This window comes from Aulonocara sp. 'chitande type north' Nkhata Bay, linkage group LG12, assembly GCF_057382095.1.
Source record: "Aulonocara sp. 'chitande type north' Nkhata Bay isolate Kocher_YH1m ecotype deep benthic linkage group LG12, A_spYH_male_GT1.1, whole genome shotgun sequence".
NCBI classification, from domain to species: Eukaryota; Metazoa; Chordata; class Actinopteri; order Cichliformes; family Cichlidae; genus Aulonocara; species Aulonocara sp. 'chitande type north' Nkhata Bay.
The window spans coordinates 3,127,549-3,147,862 of record NC_141355.1 but is presented as its reverse complement, the minus strand read 5'-3'; the positions used below and the strand labels follow the sequence as shown (position 1 = coordinate 3,147,862).

The 20,314-nt window shown below is 40.6% G+C and overlaps 1 protein-coding gene across 3 annotated transcripts; it reads left to right on the top strand.

Moving 5' to 3' along the window:
- Nucleotides 1–1,020: 1,020 nt before the first annotated feature.
- Nucleotides 1,021–13,096, top strand: lhx2b (LIM homeobox 2b). 3 transcript variants are annotated; one of them, XM_086313202.1, is made up of 6 exons: nt 1,021–1,695; nt 2,050–2,212; nt 3,769–3,971; nt 4,688–5,058; nt 7,844–8,049; nt 10,547–13,096. In XM_086313202.1, the coding sequence occupies exons 2-6, from the start codon at nt 2,093–2,095 to the stop codon at nt 10,835–10,837; spliced, it is 1,191 nt and encodes a 396-aa protein (XP_086169328.1). In that variant the 5' UTR covers nt 1,021–1,695; nt 2,050–2,092; the 3' UTR covers nt 10,838–13,096. The 3 variants fall into 3 exon arrangements, with proteins under 3 accessions (XP_086169328.1, XP_086169327.1, XP_086169326.1); XM_086313201.1 differs by having other exon boundaries at nt 1,021–2,212; nt 4,691–5,058; XM_086313200.1 differs by having other exon boundaries at nt 1,022–2,212; nt 10,547–13,095.
- The last annotated feature ends 7,218 nt before the right edge of the window (nt 13,097–20,314 follow it).

Here is a 20,314-nt window from a genome sequence, read left to right as displayed (position 1 = left end):
AGCCGCCGGCCTACAATTATATCAAGTCACGTCACAAACAGAATTTCAGGAAATGCAGCGTTTTCAATTTTAATAGCGCCAAATCACAACAGCAGTTGCCTCATGACGCTTTGTACTGTGTGCCAGAGAGCCTACAGTAATGCAGTGCATACATCAAAAAGTTTAGGTATAAATCTCTTAGTTCATCGCATATTTTTCTTCTTATTAGTATTATTGTAAATATGTTCTGGATTTAATCCCCGCGTTTTACCTATGACAAAACACGGAGATGACCCCCAGATTTGCCTAAATGATTTTACGCATCAGCACTTTGAAACTAAGATGTAGAAATAAAGCCCCAGTAAAAAAATAAATAAATAAATAACAAATAAATAAAATAAAATAAACTGTTCCTCACATCACATAAAGTTCTTTGCCCCACAAGTTAAACTAGTTGCTTCACCTTGTTACTGATTGGTTTTAGTTTCTCTGGAGAAAAGTGACATTTTCCCAAGGTAATATATATATATATATATATATATATATATATATATATATATATATATATATATGGAGAGAGAGGGGGGGGGGGGGGGGTTATGAAAATATGAAAAACTAAATTAACAGTTACTAGAAAGAGTGTTTACCCTGGGTTTTTTTGGGGGGGGTATATTTTTTTTATATATATATATACTTTCCGTTATAATAATTGTGACCAAAATATCCAAATATAATATCTATGCTCTTCTTTATGGGTTGTTTCACGCACTTCACGCGCTCTACCCACCCCTGCAGATTAAGCAGAGCGCTTTGGTGTCATGAGGAGGCTGTTAGCTGGAGCAGCAGCACTGTGAGGCTGTGCGGAACCCTCTCTGTGCGTCAGACGAGCAAAGGTCCTAGCAGACCTCCAGAAACAGACAGCTCAAACATCTCAGCTCAAACTCTCTCCTGCTCTCTTTCCTTTAAAACTGACCTTTCAAGCAGCAGCTCCGGACAGACAGAAGGAGGAGGGTGTGTGTGTGTGTTGTGTGTGTGTGAGGTTGGCCGGTGTTCCGTGTGTAACGAAGGGAGAACTGCTGCGTTTTTAGACCGGTCGGTAAAAGTGGCCAAACAGTTCGGTGACGGCGGAACAGCCAATGAACATAAATGGTGTGTCGTGACGCAACAGGGTCCCGTTGATAAGGAGCGGAGAGTCCAACCGGACCTGAGAAGGAGGAACGGCGGTTTTGGGGGCCAGCTAACACTCGCCTATCATCAGTCAACGTAAAGCCAACTCCTCCTCTTCTGCTGTTACGCACATCTATGCAGCCTCCTTGGCACAAGACAAAACATTATCTAAACAAACTACTGTAAAGGAAAACTGCTTCTTCTCCCAGGATTTTATTTTCGTTTTTTAAGCTTGTTTTTGTTTTTATGATTTTTTCTTTCTGCAAAGCAAAAGTAGTTTGCCGTAAGTCTCAACTTGGACTGTTAAGGAGGAGGAAAAGCCTTTCTCAAATACCCAGGTCTAGTTTTTTTCTGTTTGAAATATTATTTTTCGGGCTGGGCGATGCAGTAGAAAGCTGCTGCTCATCTTTTGGCACTGCCATTTGTACTGAGTTACGAACTGTTCTGCAGAAGAAAAGAGGAAATATTTTGCAGACTGTCGAAAACCTGAAATATTACTCCCGGCGAGGAGCAGAGCTGAGATCCATGCAACGGGAGCTTCTATAGTTGGTATGTTTAGTCACCGTAAATGGAAAAGAAAATCTAGAAAGAGCAGTTGGCAGTGAAACATATTATCATGCCTGAGATAAAATAGATGCCACTAAGAGAAGGCAAATCTGTGCGCTTTTTAATGAATTAATCATAGCTTATTAATAACGAGAGCTGGAGAGATTCGGATGACGGTTTCCATTGGCAGATGAGACGTAGTGTGGAGAACACGTGTCCAGTTTTTCCCTCATATTTTTTCCTCCCTGATCTGGATTTCTCGCTTGTCACGGCAAGAAAGGAAACGTTAAAAGATCGAAAATTTTGAGTGGCATAATTGCAGAAGGTTCCCCCTCTCATGGACATCTTGGCTTGCAGATCTGAAGAGAACAGTTATAACATCCTCCCATCGGCGGCTACGATGCTTTTCCATGGCCTCCCCGGAGGCGACGTTCGCGGTGTGGTGGAAGAAATGGACCGGAGAGGAAAGAGCGAGTCAGCGGCCATCAGCTCAGCCATCGATATGGGAGAGTCAGAGACGGTAGGCGAGACTCATGTTTTGGCCCTCTTTGGCTATTTAGCGCAAGCAGCATGGCAGCCTGGAAACATGTGTCAACGGCTGCACTCTTCCAGCTCCAAGCAATCTGATTTTACTTTAAATTCAAACCGGAGGGAAAGTATCCACAAAATGTTTCTCCCCCCGTCTCTAATTATCTTTCATTTATTTGTTTCATTGAAGTTGCTCTCAAAGTTGCTGTTACAGGCCTAAACCTTCTGATTCCTACTGCCATACTTTCACCTAAAACTTAATCTCAGCAAAGCTGCAGACAGAACAAAACCTGAGACGAGCAGACAGTGAAATAATTCAAAAAGACGACATTCGTCTGCAAACTTCACCAATTTGTTTTTATAAATTGTTTTTTTAATATATAAATAGTTATTGCTTTGTAAGCAAACATTAAACATTCATATATCTATTAATCTGTCCAAAAAACGCCCCAACTTTGTCACGTTACATTACAGCAAACAAGCTAGTAAGTTTTTAAATTCATATTTTCAACCTTTCTTTTTATTTTCTATATTTTCACAAAAAAATCCCAAATTGTTAGACTACTTTGTAATAATAAATTATATTTGTAATAAAATCAAACAAGTTTTTAAAATGTGTTTCTTATTATTATTATTATTATTATTATTATTATTATTATTATTATTATTATTATTATTATTATTATTATTATTCAGAGTTTGCAAATCAGAGGCGCGTGCATATGTGTCCGTATTCACAGGCCTTTGGAAAAATAATGCTCGTCTCACAAGGCTTTGTTTCATATTAAAAGCTTTTACGAGCATGGCTGGGTTTATATTTTCTGATAGAAACTGACAGCACAGACACAGCTTCCCATGACCACAAATGTTCTTCAGTATCCTCCAAACCCACACACAGCATGTCAACGAACTTCGATGAGCTTTTTAAGTGCAATTATACTTATATAATTATGCAATTATATAGCTCTTCGTTTTATTTGGCACATTGCTTTTTGAGTATTCGGGATTATTAGAATAATGACGCTCTGACCTCCCCTGTTACCCGTGTAATTTATGCTCTCTTTGTAAAGACTCTTCAGACTAATTGTAGCTCATTATTTCCTTTACTGAAACAAAAATACTCGTTTTAACATATCTAATTTCTTGTGTCTTTTGATGAAAAGAAGAGCAGCTACTTTAATTTTACTTTAATTTCAATATGTTGTATTATTGAAGCTTTTAAAATACTTTATTATTTTATTAAAATATCTATATCTATATATCTATTTGACAGATATATATCTATATATATCTATATAGATATATATCTATATAGATATATATATATCTATATCTATAGGTATATATAGATATAGATATTTTAATCTTTAGACTATTGTTCTTGCCACACGGGAGTGGTGGCCCTCAGCAGTGAGCTGATATTCGAGGAGAATATCATAGAGATGCGGTCCTGTAGCTTTCAAGGATTTTACGGGATTTTATTTTGAGTCTCTCTCTTTGTTTTTTTTTTTGTTCGTGTGTTTTTGTCCTGACGGCTTCGACCTGCAGTCCATGCCATGCATGACCAACGAGCGCGTGGCTCTGTGCGCGGGCTGCGGCAGGAAAATCGCGGACCGATATTACCTGTTGGCCGTGGACAAGCAGTGGCACATGCGCTGCCTCAAGTGCTGCGAGTGCAAACTCAACCTGGAGTCCGAGCTCACCTGCTTCAGCAAAGACGGCAGCATCTACTGCAAAGAGGACTACTACAGGTAGGAGAGCGCGCAGGGGCTCTAATCCCGGTCATGTGATTGGTGAATATTTGTATTATCTTCATCTAAAGCAGCACCGGGTTTGAGCAGGGGAGGGGGGTAGATTTAAAAACATTAGTAATTCTAAAATGTGTCAATGAAATAATTATTATTTTTAGTTTCACATAAATAGAACTGATGCTGGCGTTGCAGCGGATTTTCTGCAGTGAATACAAGCTGTTTGCAACTCTTTAGAAAATGTGATGTTCGGAGTTTTCCTGTCAAAGCTCTTTGAGCATTTAAGACCCAAAGAAAAGCTGTGATTCATGCTGACAGTTGTGCTAAACCCCTCCCCTGAAAATCAGATAAAGAAAGCGTTAGTTTTAAGGTTAGCATCTCTCTAGGGGAGAGTGACCCCCACCACCCCCGCTACCCCCACCTTGCAATAAAAGAGAGCCTCAGGAATACTTTGGGCCCAAGAAAATTAAATAAAAAAATAGAATCCTATTTTGATTCTATTTTAAATACAAAAGGTATTTTTTTAAACACATTTAGCAAACTCCCTTATCTGCTGTCGAGGTTTTAGCACACTCGTCCACAGGGAAACTTTTTGCACCTTCTTTAAGTGCGTCAAAGTTGGTCTGTTTGCATAAAAACACGTGCCACTGCATAGTTTACCAGCACAGCCCACCAGCTTTCGCATCCAGCCGCTGATGAGGTTTCTGTGTTGTCCGCAGAAGATTTTCGGTGCAGAGATGCGCTCGGTGCCACCTGGGAATCTCGGCCTCGGAGATGGTGATGCGAGCTCGGGACCTGGTCTACCACCTCAACTGCTTCACCTGCACTACCTGCAGCAAGATGCTCACCACCGGGGACCACTTTGGCATGAAAGACAGTCTGGTGTACTGTCGGCTGCACTTTGAGACTCTCATCCAGGGAGAATATGAGACACATTTTAACCACGCGGACGTGGTGCCGCACAAAGGCCTGGGCCCGGCCAACACGCTCGGACTATCCTACTTCAGCAGCGTGGGGACGGTGCAGAAAGGAAGGCCGAGGAAGAGGAAAAGTCCTGGGCCAGGGGCCGAGCTGGCTGCTTATAATGCAGGTAAAATGAATCTCGACAAGCGAAAGAAAAAAATGATCGAAATTATATTGAAAACGTGATATAGTTATAATTTGCGTTTGTTCCTTTTTATTTAATTAATGCCAAGTTTTGCCTGAATCGTTTTAGACCTTTAAAGAAATTTAAGAAACAGTTCTTTGAGCTTTTGTCCAAAGTGGAGATCAAGAGCCACGAAGCGTGGAGGGAGCTGACTGAAGCTGACAGACTCCATTAATGAAAAATGTTTTTGTAACATTCCGTTAGAGGTTTTTACTGTGCTGTGGCGTCCTCAGTGGTGACGCTGTTTGAGCTTTACCATACAACTTATTCGATATTTAAAACAACATCTTTGTTGCTTTAATATCTCCATTTACAGTTCACTGTAACTTCAAACTGAGATATCAGAAGATTTAAACCCGTCCTGGTGTCTCTGTAATATTTTAACACCGAATTGTGCGTAATAGTGAACCTTTCCATTTGTTGTGCGTTTTTACATTTTTTGCGCACTTTCCCGTAACCTCTTCTGGATCATACACACTTTGTGAGTCTGCACATTTTCGGCTCAGTTTTGAAGTATCAGCAGCGCGTTGGTGTAGACGCTAAATCGCACGAATAAGCCTGAACTAATAAACAAAGAAAAAGCTCGCGGGCCACGTGTGGGGCCACGGGACAAAAACAGCCACAGGTTACAAAGCAGAAAAGTGCAGCATAGAAACAAGTTAGACCTTATTTATGGCAAACAGCCTCAATATGCGGACTGATATATGTGGACTGGACTTTTCATACAACTCAATACAACTAAATGTTCAGTGGCAACAGTGTGCGGATGCTAAACCTTTTTTCCTCCCATGTCCACTTTGTGGAGTGAAAAGAAAAGTTTTTTGATGTGCCGGCTTTTGCTTTCGCCCTTTTCCACTTGTCAGGCTCCATAGACATCTACAGACCCCACCCCCCTCCCCACCACCACCAGAACTCCTCACCCACGCACACACCACCTCACCCTACCCCCCAAACCACCTCCCTGTACCCCTCTCTCACTCGCTCGCACACACAGGCATACACACATTGAGTGAGCGTTTTTGTTTTTTTGTATTGGGACCAGGCCAAACTGGGTGTATTTCAGCCAGATCAATGTGATTTGATGAGTTATTCACTTGAAGAGGGAGTAGGGAGCGCAATAAGTTGCTAACGGCAGCAATATGTGGTTGGACTCTCATCCTTTTCCCATATTCACGTAAAAACAAGGCGATTGCAGCTAACATGGTGTTAAAGCCTCGGAGTGATCACACAAGAACGCTTTTTGTTCGGATTTCTCTTTCCTTAAAACGTAGACGTAGAAAAAGATGTGTAAGTTGACATAATTTCACTGAGTGATTGACGTTTAAATGTAAAAAAAATGTCAAAAGAAAACGCACGCACACACACACACACACACACACGCACACACACACACACACACACACACACACACACACACAAAGGGCGTCATGATGACGATAACGGAAGGAAAAGTAATTTATATAAATAAAACGCTGTGAATTAGTTTATCCTTTTCAATGTGGGCATTTAAGAAAAAACAAGAAAAAGCTCGTGAAGCTGAGTGATGAGAGTGAAGAAGCGATGCGCCCTCTTCTGTTTGCAGCCACACACAACACGAAAGCTTCACCTGAATAGACTCATGAGAACAGCTCTAACCCTAACCTTGCGCCAGCTCCTACAAACGGCCATAACTGTGCAGGAAGACCAGGGAAAAGGAAACCGTCTACAAGCTGCTTTTCTCCTATTTTTTGTAAAAAAAAAAAAAATGCTACAGCATATGTTTTGGCCAGAAAGCAGCATTTGTTCTGCCTGGTGTGTATCGGCTAATTAAGTGAAGTGTTATTCCGTTGGTTTTCACTCACTTCATATTCATCGTTTGCAGCGTTCTGATATTGAACGCGAACTGTTATGCATGCAGCAACACTTTGAATATTGCCAAGAATTTTTCAGGCTGGGGACAAATACATGTGTGTTGTTGTTACTGTGTGTGTGTGTGTGTGTGTGTGTGTGTGTGCGTGTGTGTGTGTGTGTGTGTGTGTGTGTGTGTGTGCGTGCGTGTGTGTGTGCGTGTGTGTGTGAGAGAGAGAGAGAGATGGCTGTATCCAGGCTCGCACCTCCTCCTAGGACAGAAAGACACAAACAAATAGACTGGTGTGGTGCACGAGGAGAGGAGGTGATCTGCAGCTGGAAGAAACAGCTGTTTGGTCACTTTGTATTTCTGTGCAGATTTAAACAGAATGAGGCGTTTTTATTGTATTTACAAAGAGATGTGTACAATAATAGAGCTTAGAAAACAATTTTCTTCTTTTTTTTACAGTTTAGTTATTTGGATCAGTCACACTGTCGTGCTTTAAAGTCAGCGCCTCACGAAGCCCCTCAGTGCACAAAGTTTCTATAGATCTCTTGCTGAATTTAATGTAGACGTTTAAATAAAATAATATGTGAAAAGAATTACAAAATACCCCCCCCCCAAATTTGCCACAACAGTTCTGCCAGAGGTCTGTTTCTGTGAAAAGGATTTTGTTTTTCACCAAGTGCTATATAAATAATATTAAATTGAACTGAAAGCGCAGGTTTTAAATGCCCAGGCTATTCTTTGAAATATATTTTCACCTCCTTGCTGGTAACAGTATAATACTCTGGGGACATGAGAATTTCATAAACAGCAGCAGAGGAATGAAATGATGATGTTAATAATGAGTTCCAACTTGTCTTAACCCACTGTCCTCCTTTCCCTGCTGACATGAAGCGCTGAGCTGTAACGAGAACGACGGCGAATCCATGGACAGGGACTCCCAGTACAGCTCCAGTCAGAAGACCAAGCGCATGCGGACGTCCTTCAAGCATCACCAGCTGAGGACCATGAAGTCCTACTTTGCCATCAACCACAACCCAGACGCCAAGGACCTCAAGCAGCTTGCCCAGAAAACTGGCCTCACCAAGCGGGTCTTACAGGTAGCGCCAGCAGCCTCTCACTTCTCGACCACAGTTCACTTTTCTGTTACTAAAAGTAGCTCGCACAAGCCAACAGGGCGACATTTCCAGTGATAACCAGTGGTAATATAAATGAAGTGGTGTTTTACAGTTAGGAGCCAAATCAGCTGCTTTATTTTATGATTTTGCTGTTTTTCATCTCAAGTTCTTGGAAGACTTTTAGGAAACAAGTAAAACAAAATCAGAATTGGATTCCCTTACTTTGTTTCTGTTTTCTTTTCTCGTTTTCATAACAGCAGAAGCAGAATTTCTAATTGCCTTCAGGAAAAACAGACTTAATATTTCTGTTCATGCTGGAAACCAAAATTACCTGGAAATCAAAGAGAAATGTTAAAAAAAATGAAACGTAATATAACTCAGTGGATGATGTGATGTTGTGGTGACGAGTGAGGGATGAAAAGCAAAAAGCTCTGTAATACATGCAAAGAATGCGACAACACAACAGAGCATTTGATTTCCACAAAAGACGACAGCAAATTATCTGGGGTACTGAAAAGAAGAAAAATAAGACAAAAAGGTTTCTAAATCAAAATTTTACTGAGAAGGAAGAAAAAAAACATCCCGCTGCTTTAATTAACGCTCACAGAAAACAAAGCAGTCGTTTTGCTTTGATGCGTTCGAGTTTTCATGTCTGTTACTTCAGCTGAAGCGACTCTCTAGCCGCCCGATTCCCATGGCTCCATCATGACTCCATCACTAACACTTCCCAACACTCAGCTCGGCTGCTGCCTCGTTCGCTCTGCAAATCACAGAACACACTTTTATTACTGGAAAAAGAGAGGAAATCTTATATTCAAAAACATGACAAATAAATGAAAATCCCAGAGCAAAAAAAGAAGGTTGTGATAAAAAAAATAAGGATATCGTTAATCTTATTGCAAATGTGTAAAATCATAACTGCATTTCTTTCTGCAAACACTGTAAATAGGACCCGTGTTGCTTTTTGCCAGGGTCAATGAAAGCAGGAGGACATTGCTCTCTATTTTCATGTGCAAGCATAATAAAAGAAATGGCTTAATTTCTTTTGTGTGAACAGCCATGAAAAGTAAAGGCTTTTATAGCTTTTACACATAGAGGACGAGCGCTCAGGCTTAGTGTTTCCAAGTGTTCTTTTATCTTTGTCTCCAGTCAGAACATCTGCAAACAGACTTTAAAGAGACACAAAGAGATGCTCGCTAGATAATGGAGATAATATGGGTATTCTTGAGATTCAGTGACATCACAAGCCGCGTTATATTTTGATATATTTACATTTTTGAAATATACTTATTCCCCAAGAGATACACGTCTGTTGCTTGACTGTGACAGTTTCTACATTTGTCACAGGCTGGTTTAGGTGCGGAGAAGTTTTGGTCTTAGTCAAAGAAAAATTGTGAAATGCGTTCAGTTAAAGCTGAGTTAAAATTTTCATACTTACATACTTACTTAGGTTTCAGATATTTAAACTCCTTTCTCTGGTTTTCATCACCAACTGTCGTGAAACACGTTTGGTGCTTTAGCTGTTAAAGTCAAGTAAGCAAACAATTATGTAATGAATTATTATTTGTCTGTGTCGGTCTTGTGATTGACCCTTTTGCCGTTTCCAACTGTGCGTTCTGGAAACATGAACATGTGTTAGTTACCTCTCAGCTGATACCTCACAACTAGCCAGTTTCCAACACAAGAGGCTGATACCCCTGAGAGGGCTTTTCCCAGCTTTCAGGCAGGTATGGGTCTCCTTTATTTTACTAGAGCATCAAAATTAGCTTCGAGACCTGCCTGGGATACAGTAGGTAATCCATCAGCATGAGTATCACGTCCTCTTTTTATTAGTGTCGGTGCTGTGTGGTGAGGCAGCTGAAGAGCCTGAACTGTATTACCTGCTGTAGGAAGTGAGAAGACTGAGAGAAGAAATCATGTTCAGTGTGTTCACAGTGACGCATTACATTTTGTTAGAAATCCAGTTTACATACAGACTGTTAAAGGAGCGGGCTGGCATTTATGTAGCAGAACACTTCAGACTACAGTCTGCAGAAAACTGTATGACCAACAGCAAACATAATGCATAAAAGTAGTGTGTTGAACATGTTGGAAACAGGAGTTCCCGGTTAATCGAACAGTGTAGAAAGGGCAGAGGAACATATTGAAATCTATCTTTAGTGGTGTGCAGACTTTTAGCCCAATATACTGGAAGTGCTCACACCACTGAAAATTACATTTCAGCACCAAAACAAATATATGTGGAATTATTTTACTGAAGGAAACGGCTCCAAATAAAAAAATGTTTATATTTCAAAACCTGGACCCAAGAAAGCAAAACCATCTGCACACTCAGGAACGACCAAATAGGTTGAACTGAAAGTCCTGTAATAATGTAATAATAATGTTTTTCTGCATGAATGTTATTTCTTTATGATATCAAACACGCGTGGGTTTGTTTTGGTATTTAGAAGTGTACTAACAGATCATCCATCTGCAGGTGTGGTTCCAAAACGCTCGGGCCAAATTCAGGAGGAACCTGCTGCGGCAGGAGAGCACCGGGGTAGACAAGGCGTCCGACGGCTCCACGCTGCAGGGTGGTACACCGTCAGGCCCGGCCTCTGAGATCTCCAACGCCTCCATGAGTCCCTCCAGCACACCCACCACCCTTACGGACTTGACCAACCCCACCATGCCCACTGTCACCTCTGTGCTCACCTCCGTGCCGGGTAGCATGGATGTCCACGAGTGCCGGAGCCCATCACAGACCACGCTGACCAGCCTCTTCTGATAGATGGAGCCCTTCTTCACAGCCCCCTCTCCCCTGCCCTCCCTGGCCCCATCCCTTAGCTTCCCCCTGCTCACCTCTGCTCCTTGTGGATCTACAATTAAGCACGGTTCACTCCTTGGAACATTTAACGGATTAGAAAACAAAAGGAAGCAAACTGAAAAGGTTTCCTTTAGAGACTGTTTGATTAGTGAGGTGGCTGAGCCTTACACACCGAACATTTGTTGTTATTTTGATGTTGTCTTGTTGAGAACTGAGGAGACTTGATTTGCATTTTTCAATGTTTACAGAGAGAGACTGAAACTGGTCAAAAAAAATTTGGAATATTGTTTTTTCCAGCACAGTATTTATGTTATATTGTACAAGAGTCACTGTTAGAAGGATTGTAAAAAATCGTTTTCTTTCTTTCTTTCTTTCTTTCTTTCTTTCTTTCTTTCTTTCTTTCTTTCTTTCTTTCTTTCTTTCTTTCTTTCTTTCTTTCTTTCTTTCTTTTGTTTTGGAAATCTGAGATTAAACACAGGTTACAATATCCTATGACTGCCACGTGCCTTACGGTCCACTTATCTTAACTGCTGTTTCTAAAAGTCGGTCACACGTGAGTGATTTGCATCAGAACAAAGCAGTATGACTGAATTAACTCGACTCCTTGTGCGCATTTATGTATGTGTGTGAGTTCTGGCTTGTTCCTCTTTGTGTTTGTGTGAACGTGCAGTAAAGCCCATTCGGCTGCACTTTAATTTAAAAGAAAAAGGCGAGAGGCAAATAATTCTTGTTTTTGATCTCAACTCTTTTGAATCGTCTTCATTTAAACTTGGCTAAAAAGCTGTTGTTCAAAGTCTCGACTTTTAGTTTAATGCACTGGCGGCCCGATGCAGATCAGTTCATGATACTAAACCTCACCAAATGATGCGATCGATTTCATTAACATCCACCAGGTTACTGAGACCCGTCTCGGTGCATGCCCATTCCTTTTCCTTTTCCTTTTCCTCCACTTTGGACAAAAGCTCAAAGAACTGTTTTAAAATATAGTTTTTACCAATAAACAGCTGGCAATAAACAATGAAAATAACAATGAAATTTTGGGGGTTAAACTGTAAAGGTGTGTGTGAGTGTGTGTGTGTGTGTGAGAGCGAGATGGAAATATATATGCTGTGAATGGGGGAGAGCTGTCGCTGCTGCTTGTGGAATACGGTGATCTGTCCCAGGCTGCTGTAACAAACCTCACTGAGCTCTTCATGTTGTGCTGCTTCTGCACATTCTTGTACGCATCACTGTTGTCCTCGGTTTTGTGAGAAATATAAACACTATCGATAATAAGACTTGTCTGTTGGAAGAGAGTTTGTACCTCCGAGTGCGAGTTTTCTACATGTGTACATATCGTATTCATTCAGAGATGGCGTGCTGTGAGGGGTCAGAGGCGTTTGTGATGCAGTGATGAGTGGAGTGGCAGTTAAATCAAGCCGCTGCGAGGTTGGATGGGCATTTGGCATTTTTATTATTTCTATTTTTTTATTTTGAAGATTTCTTTTCATTTTTTGACTTTTACGAGCGAACTGTAAAACAGACCATCAATAAATATTTATATTTATTTTAAGTTGAAGCATGTCAGATACCCCGACATTTACTTATTTAGCAGTTTGGATCAACATGCCGCAGTCAACATCGCTAACATGCTACACAAGCTAAGGGTAGTTTCAGTTTTCACTGAACGATACCGCTGTTTTCCTTCTTCCCCTCGCCCCTCCAACCAATCACACTCAGAGCTGACCCTCACTGATGCTGGTTCTGCCAGAGGTCTTTTCCTATTAAAGGGAATTCTTCCTTCCCACCGTCACCAAGTACTTGGTCATAGGGAATCATCACATCATTGGGTTTCTCTCTTGTCTTTCTTTTACCTTACAATATCAAGCATCTTGATATCATGTTGTGAACTGGCTGCTATATAAATAATAGTGATTTGAATTGAAAAAACAAGTATCCATGTTTCTTTGATGATCCTGAAAGGCATATGCCACAAATTCAGCACAGGTGAAATTTCTTGTTGGGTTGACCCAAGACTCAGTCGAAAGTACAGATTCAAAATATTTGGGGAGTATTTTTGCCTTTATTCACCGATTGCAGCAACAGACAGAGCTGTGTGAAAGACTCAAAGCTCCCTGTTTAGAATGAAACTCCAGTCCTGTGCTGATTCCACTTTGAGTTGTTTATATTTTTCAAAACTGCTGAATAGTCCAGACTACAAGAACACTAGTAAAGCATGTTTGAAAGCCACGTAGCAGGTGTTAGGAAATAGAACCTGAATATTTGGAAATGTGAAAGCTAAAGCTGAACTATCACAGGCAACCACGACAGCTGTCTGCTGTGTGGACTGTTGATTCATTTCAGCAGACCCAAATGCAGGAAATGGGAATTATTAAGCTCAAAGCATTTAATGCTGTTAGTGCAGGAATTACATGACGTCCGAAAATCCCAAAACATTTCAGGACCAAAGCCAGGGAATCTGAAGATCAGATGTCAATAGGAATACAAATTCAGGAAGCACAGAGAACATGGAAGCACAAGGAGACACGCGGCTACATGGACGACACAACAAGGACAACATAGACAAGAGATAATGAGCAAATGGGAAACAGGTGGGGAACACAGCTGAAGATAATTAAAATAATGACATGAGGGAAGTTAAACTCAACACAGGACACAGGAAAAACAGCTACTAAAATAAAACAGGAAGTAAGATGCAACTTAACATGGGAAAGAAATTAACTCAGCACAAGGAGGGCAGAGGCAGGGGAACTCACAAATCCTCAAAGCTCTGGGTCCAAGACGCTGGGAATATGACAGCAGGACTGCCAGTAATAACACAGTGATTTAATGAAACAAAGCAAAGCTGCAGCTGTCATCTTTTTCCTTTACAAACACAACACGTGAGTCCATGCAAGATTTCCACTGCCAGCTTGTAAAGAGTGCTAATAATTCATCAGCTAGCAGCAACATGACTCAGCTGCTAAAACCAGCGCAGAGGTTCTTGCAGTTTCCACATCTGTCCGTCTGTACATGTGTCCAATAACTAGAATCAAGATACAATTAAGCTCACAAACACTTAACCACCATTATGGTAGTAAATAAGTAATTCACTCCAAAATGGATGCTAATTGGACAACAGGCTTAAAACATCATTCAGTCACCAGCAAAACTGCTCGAATACGTTTGGAACGCAGCTAAATGCTGAAAAAAGGGTTTGGCCTCTACCTGTCAGAGGCCAAACCCTGGATTATACGTAACTTTATACCAAAATAACATTTAAACAGAAGTTTTGAGTTTTTAAGGCTCACCCAAAGCATTCATCTGACGAACTGCAGTCTCTGGCACTTGCTCTCCTGGTCCTGACTGACAGAACGGTTGGATCAGCTGCAGGATTATTCTGTTCTAGTATGAGTGGTTTTCTGTCAGGCAGTTACTGAACCTTTGGTTATTGCAAAAGATTGTGTAGTAGCATGTAGCATGAAACTACTGTCGTACACCCTTAAAGCAAATATAGTTTTAGCATAAAGAGGAAAGCCTATAAAAATTCAGGATATAATGACTGGCTTATTGATATTATCATGATTGTTCAACTAACTGCTCAAATTACTGTTACTAAAGGAAATGAGCAAATTTGCCAATAATAAGACTGAATTGAATTTTGCTAGCTAGCTGCTAGCTGCTGACCCTACAGCCCCTGAGCTGTCTTTAAAGTCAAAGCTTTGAGAGATGCAGTGATCCCAGTTTCTCAGAATAGTGTAGTATCCAATAGAAAAGAACTTCTGAGAATTATAATATGATATTATATCGTCCAAACATGTATAACAGTGCTACATAGATGTGTGCATATGTGTGATTTCATACAGCAAACTGTCACTGAGTTTGTGTGCGAGCTCTTTGTGTCTGTGCCTTTTATATGTGATTATTTCAAAAGCACTGTTACATCCAGCCACTTTCTCAGAACTGCAGCACTAAAAAAAAAAAGATCATTTTGAAAAACTTTATTTCCTTTAAATGAGCATCTGTGCCAAAGCTGAGAGTGGTAGGAGTTGGCAGCCTTCCTGAAACTATAATTCTAAAAAAGGGGAAAAATTGTGTCCATGAGCAGCTTTTCGTTACTCTGCTGGAGCAAATGTGTTCAGTTTTCTCATGGCTGGAGCAGCAGGAACTTGCGCTAATCATAACGGTAGGATGAGTTTCCACTTTAAAAAAATATTAGTTTAAACTCAGCACCAACACAAAAATTTAACAAGGACTTGGTGGGTGGAGGAGTGAGAGGTCTGGCGAACAGCAGTCTTTACACTTTGTAAGCAAAACATGAATTATGAAAAACAGACCTTAGCTTCCCTTGCAGTGCATAATTAGAAATGGGTGCACATAAAAAGAGGGAAAAGAGGAGGAGTCCCTCGCAGCGAGCGGACCCGGTAATTATCCACGCACCGGTGGAGAGGAGTTTGAGGACACAATCAGGGACGGGGACGAAACACACCCCGAGCGACTAAATCTCTCCTGTCCAGAACACTGACCACATCCCTACAAGTCTGCCTACGAAGCAAGAATACGACTTGTGTGTGTGCTGAAGCCTTCACTCCAGCAACTCAGTTAGGTCAAGCAAACATATTCATCTGTTGGCCAAGCTTGGCTAAAACTGCATCTCAGTGTGATATAAGGACAAAACATAGTTCAGGATATAAATTCTCAGTGTTGGAATAAAACATATTTGGCTGCCTGCTTCATGTTAATGTGTGACGTGAATTTGATCCAGTAATTACAGGCAAAGGAAGACCCTTGGCAAGCATCACAGAGCAACACTACAGGCTCATAACCAAATTTTACTGTGTGTTAACAGATGCTTATGTTTTCATTTTCCCAGAAATTGTTATTCTAAGGATAATAAACTTTGTACTGAGGATTTTCCAGAAAACCTGTCGAGGATACAAAAGAAAAAAATGTTTTGAAAACGGAGTCTGTCTGGTTTAGTGTTCACAGAGATGTCTGTGAACGTAGCACGAGTCAGTGCAACAATCCTGATGACGTTTCACTTTTTATTATTAAAATGAGGATGAAAAAACAGCACAGTAGATAGTAGTGTCTTAGAATTCCTGCATGTTTTATTACATACTGGTCTTAATATTATTTCATTCAGCTTTTTTGGTTTTTTAGATTTTGGGGGGTTTTCACTGGTTTCTATTCATCTATTTATTGTCCACTAGTTTGAATTTATTTTGGATTTTCTCTAATCCACACATGGTCAAATTTTATATACAAGTTCAAATACATACATCCCCACCATAGCTCTTCATCTGACTCTTTCATTTACCGGGCACAGACCCCGTTTTCAGGCTTAGGCCACAAATTTTCAGTCCACTTATTAAGGCTACGTTCACACTGCAGGCAAAAGCGCACCAAATCCGACTTTTCTGACCCTCTGCGACCATCTATCCGATCATGGTGTGACAGTGTGAACGGCACAAATCCAATATTTTCAAATCAGATCTGGGTCACTTTCATATGTGGTTCTGAATCCGATACATATATGTGATGTTTCAGAAAGCGACTGCTGTTTGAATGGTCATGTCGCATTAAATCCTTCTTTTACGTCACTGACACGAGACAGACGCCGATTATCAGCGCCGGAGAAGACATCGCAAACGCTTCCTGGCCATCCCGTGTAGATGTCAGTGAAACTGTTGGGAAGACAACGTTGGAGAAACGTGAACATTTTATTTGTTCTGTATAATCTGCAGATTCTGACAGAAATCTGCAGCTATCCTTTGAAGCTCCTCTAAAACAGCAATAAGGATCATTATTAGACCAAATGTAGATAACAAACTTTACAACTTTAAGCAAAATTGGGAAACGTAAAGTCTAGAACAGTCAAACAACACTGTTCGGTCTGGGTCTAAACAGAGCGCGTTGTGTGTGAAGTCTTCTTTTGCACGTTTGCTGTCGCATTTTAATTGTAGTGTGAACGAGCAGACAGAAAAATCGGATTTGATCAAAAAATCGGAATTGATCATTAAGACCTGCAGAGTGAACGTAGCCTCAGTGATGATGTACCAACGCTGCTTCAGAGTCCAAGCTCCTTCTCCGATAACTAAGGCAGATGATGACATGTTGTTATACTTTCTGATCATCGTATGCGTCTTTTTATTAGCAATATTGATGTGTGTTGCATGTTTTCAGTTTTGAAAACCTTATGATAAAACTACTGCCCTCTCAGACGCCAAACAGACAATGACGTCTACTTGGAGGCTAACTGAGACATCAGTGTGGAGGATCAGGAATTTTTCAAGCAAGCAATCCAAACTATTTATGACTCAGCTCGTGCTGTGAATGGATCATCAGTGAGGTTCTCTTTGGGGACCCTCACATAAACGTTATCTTCACTCTGAAGCTAGCCACTAGTTATATGCCACCTAGCACAACTTCAGTGACCATCCAAGCATCACTGCTGTTTGGTTTTCTGTCTTCATTCATGTCTGAAGTGATAGCAGAGCTGCGTGGTTTAGTTTTGTAGAAATGCATCAGTCAGAAAATAGTATCTGTTCAAAGAGGCTCATATGATTGTTGGGATTTTCCCTTTTTTTAGGGTCTTTACCTCACAATATAAAACATCCTAGAGACAATTGTTGTTGTGATTTGGCACTATATAAAAATATAAATAAAACTGAATTGAATTGAATAGATGGAAACTAGCAATGTTAAAAGTCCGCTTGTTCATTGTAACTGTTTATACTACGTTACCCATGATGCACCTCGGTATCTGTACTTCCGGTTGGGAACGTGTTCAGCGCAGTTCTGCACAGATGAGAGGTGTGTCGGAGGATAACGTATTTACTTGCATTCCTGTGTGAGTTAATACTGTGTGCGTGCTTACCATATGACCACACACACCCATATACACACTCATACCCCCTTCACCTGCATGTGAATACTGTAATGCCTCCCTACAAACGCTGTACATCCTGTTGATGTCATCTGCCACCTCCTTAGTAAAGTTATTTGAACTACTTCACTGTGGAGTACCATTCCTTCTGACCGAGGACGACTCAGTTGAAGCGTGATCGGCAATCAGTGCAAACATACATTACAAGCAAGTTAACTTTTTGCTATCTCTGTTAAACTTGGTAAATCCTTTTTTTATGGATGCCTGGACGTTAATCTTTATTGTAACATGTAGGAGAGCAGCTACACTGATCATTGTATTGCTATTGTATAGCTAATGACGTCTAATTAAAGAGGTGGCTTGGGCTGAGGTTGGGGCTTCGGGAAAGCTTAATGTTACCCTGATTTATCCATTCCTAAACCGGTTAAAGGTACCACTGCTTCCAAACAGAGTCTGTGTCATTTTAAAAACGCAGTGCTGCTAAACTCAACATCCCGTCATTTGGAGACTTTGCGCTTAGTTTTCTCTACACTTCATTTATCATCTACTTGATTACGTGTTTGATAGCCCATTGAACCATGAAAATGTTACAGTGTTTTGTTATGTAACATAAAACTGAGAACCAATTTAACGTATATTCTATTTTTATGAGAACATTATTCACGCTTTTTTTCTTTATTTTTAAAGATTATTCTTGGGTTTTATACTGATCAGCACCACGTAAGCCGCCATATGAATTGCCATATGAATTGCCATATGAATTGTCTTACCCGAATGGGCGGAGTAACACCCCAAAGGTCATGACAACATGTCACAGCCTGTTGTGACTATTGCAGAATTGCAGTACATTAACCAAAACACTGCACTGTGATATCCTTTTAAAAATGCTTTGTAGCTATGCAACCATTGGTGTAAACTTCAAGGTGTAATTATTTTTTCAAAATGAGAGAAATAGAAATATCCAAAGGTGTTATGAGCCATTAGAGCTAACCCAACTATATCACTTGTCATTTTAATTGTTACGTCATTACTATGGCTAAAGTAATACAACTTACAGTCTTCTCTTTGCAGTCTGATTTATTCACTATGGACCTGGACCCACATTCGCATTTGCAGTCCAGGCATTTAGCTTGGCACACTTCTGCAGAATGACGCACAACCACTTACAGCTACTTAGAGAACAGCAGAAGAGGCTTAAATTCCTGGATCACCACCATTGCAAGAAAACTAAATGTAAGTAGAGCAAGGTCAATGTCCTCTCTCGCTCTGTTTTACACACACACACACATGCAGCCAACTCCCAGTTCTTCCAGCTTTCCCAGGGGAGTGGGTGCTGGGCAGTTGTGGTTTGGAGGCCTTTTAGATATCATGTTAGGAGCCTGAGCCAGAATTAACAGAGGATACCAAATATATTGGCCAGATGTACCCACACATTCATATAAAGTGGTGTGATGAAGGCTTTAATAGAGAGAGGCCCGTCTTAGCAACCGTGACAAGCAATACAGAAACTCTGGGCCCTGTAAAGTTTAATATGCAGGAACAATGCCAAATACCAGCATAAGAACAGGCCTGTAAATATCTGAATTTTCTTCCTTGTGTTGGGCGGATGAATCTAAAAACATGGCTGAAACATGGCATTAATCACAACCAGAAATCCAATTAACATGTCATCAGTGTATCTTCACATATAGCTCACAAGTGCTTGACTTATTCACTTAACTTTATTGAACTTTCCATTAAAAATAAAACCATTGCTACACTCTGTTTTCACTTAGGCTTTGGGAGAGGGCATATATTTGTTGGGTACAATTTTAATTTTGAATTTAGGGTTTAGCATACACAGAGAGTTCCAAGGAAACTCCAAGGAAGGAAATTCCAGGAGAGTCATTCCAGGCAGTTATTCTAGAAGAGCTGGACAGACCCATCAGGGTTCCTTAACCAATTACCAGTACTGGTGTCTGCTCCTTTCTGCATGGAGGACAATGAGGAGCACTGCCAGAGCTATAAAATGATGCATGCTACTCATACGAATTCCTCTGACCAAACAATCAGAAACAGACTTCATGAGGGTGACCTGAGGGCCCGACGTTTTCTAGCGGGCTCTGTGTTCACTGCACGGCACCGTAGAGCCCGACTGGCAACCGCCAATGGTGAACCTGCCATTACCAGAACCAGCAGATCCACCACTGGCACCCCGTGTTTTTCAAAAATGAGAGCCAGTTCACCCTGAGCACATGTGACAGATGTGGCATCCTTCCATTCCTAACACATTACCTAGTCCATATCAGTATAGATATCCAGCTTGGAGATCTGATTTGTTTTCTGAGGCCATTTTCACACCTAAAAATAATTTACTCTGGTCTGAACCAGCTGATGAGTTTCTAAACTTGTAGCTTTTCCCTGCTTTGCTTTGTTCCTCTTTAAATTTTGACCATGATTATTCTCCCTGTATTACAATCAATGGAAAGACAAAAACTATCATTGAAAAAAAAACTAAAAATATTTTTAATCAATAAAAACAAATTTGAAACTTCAAACTAACTTCAAAACACAATAAAATAAAACCTTTT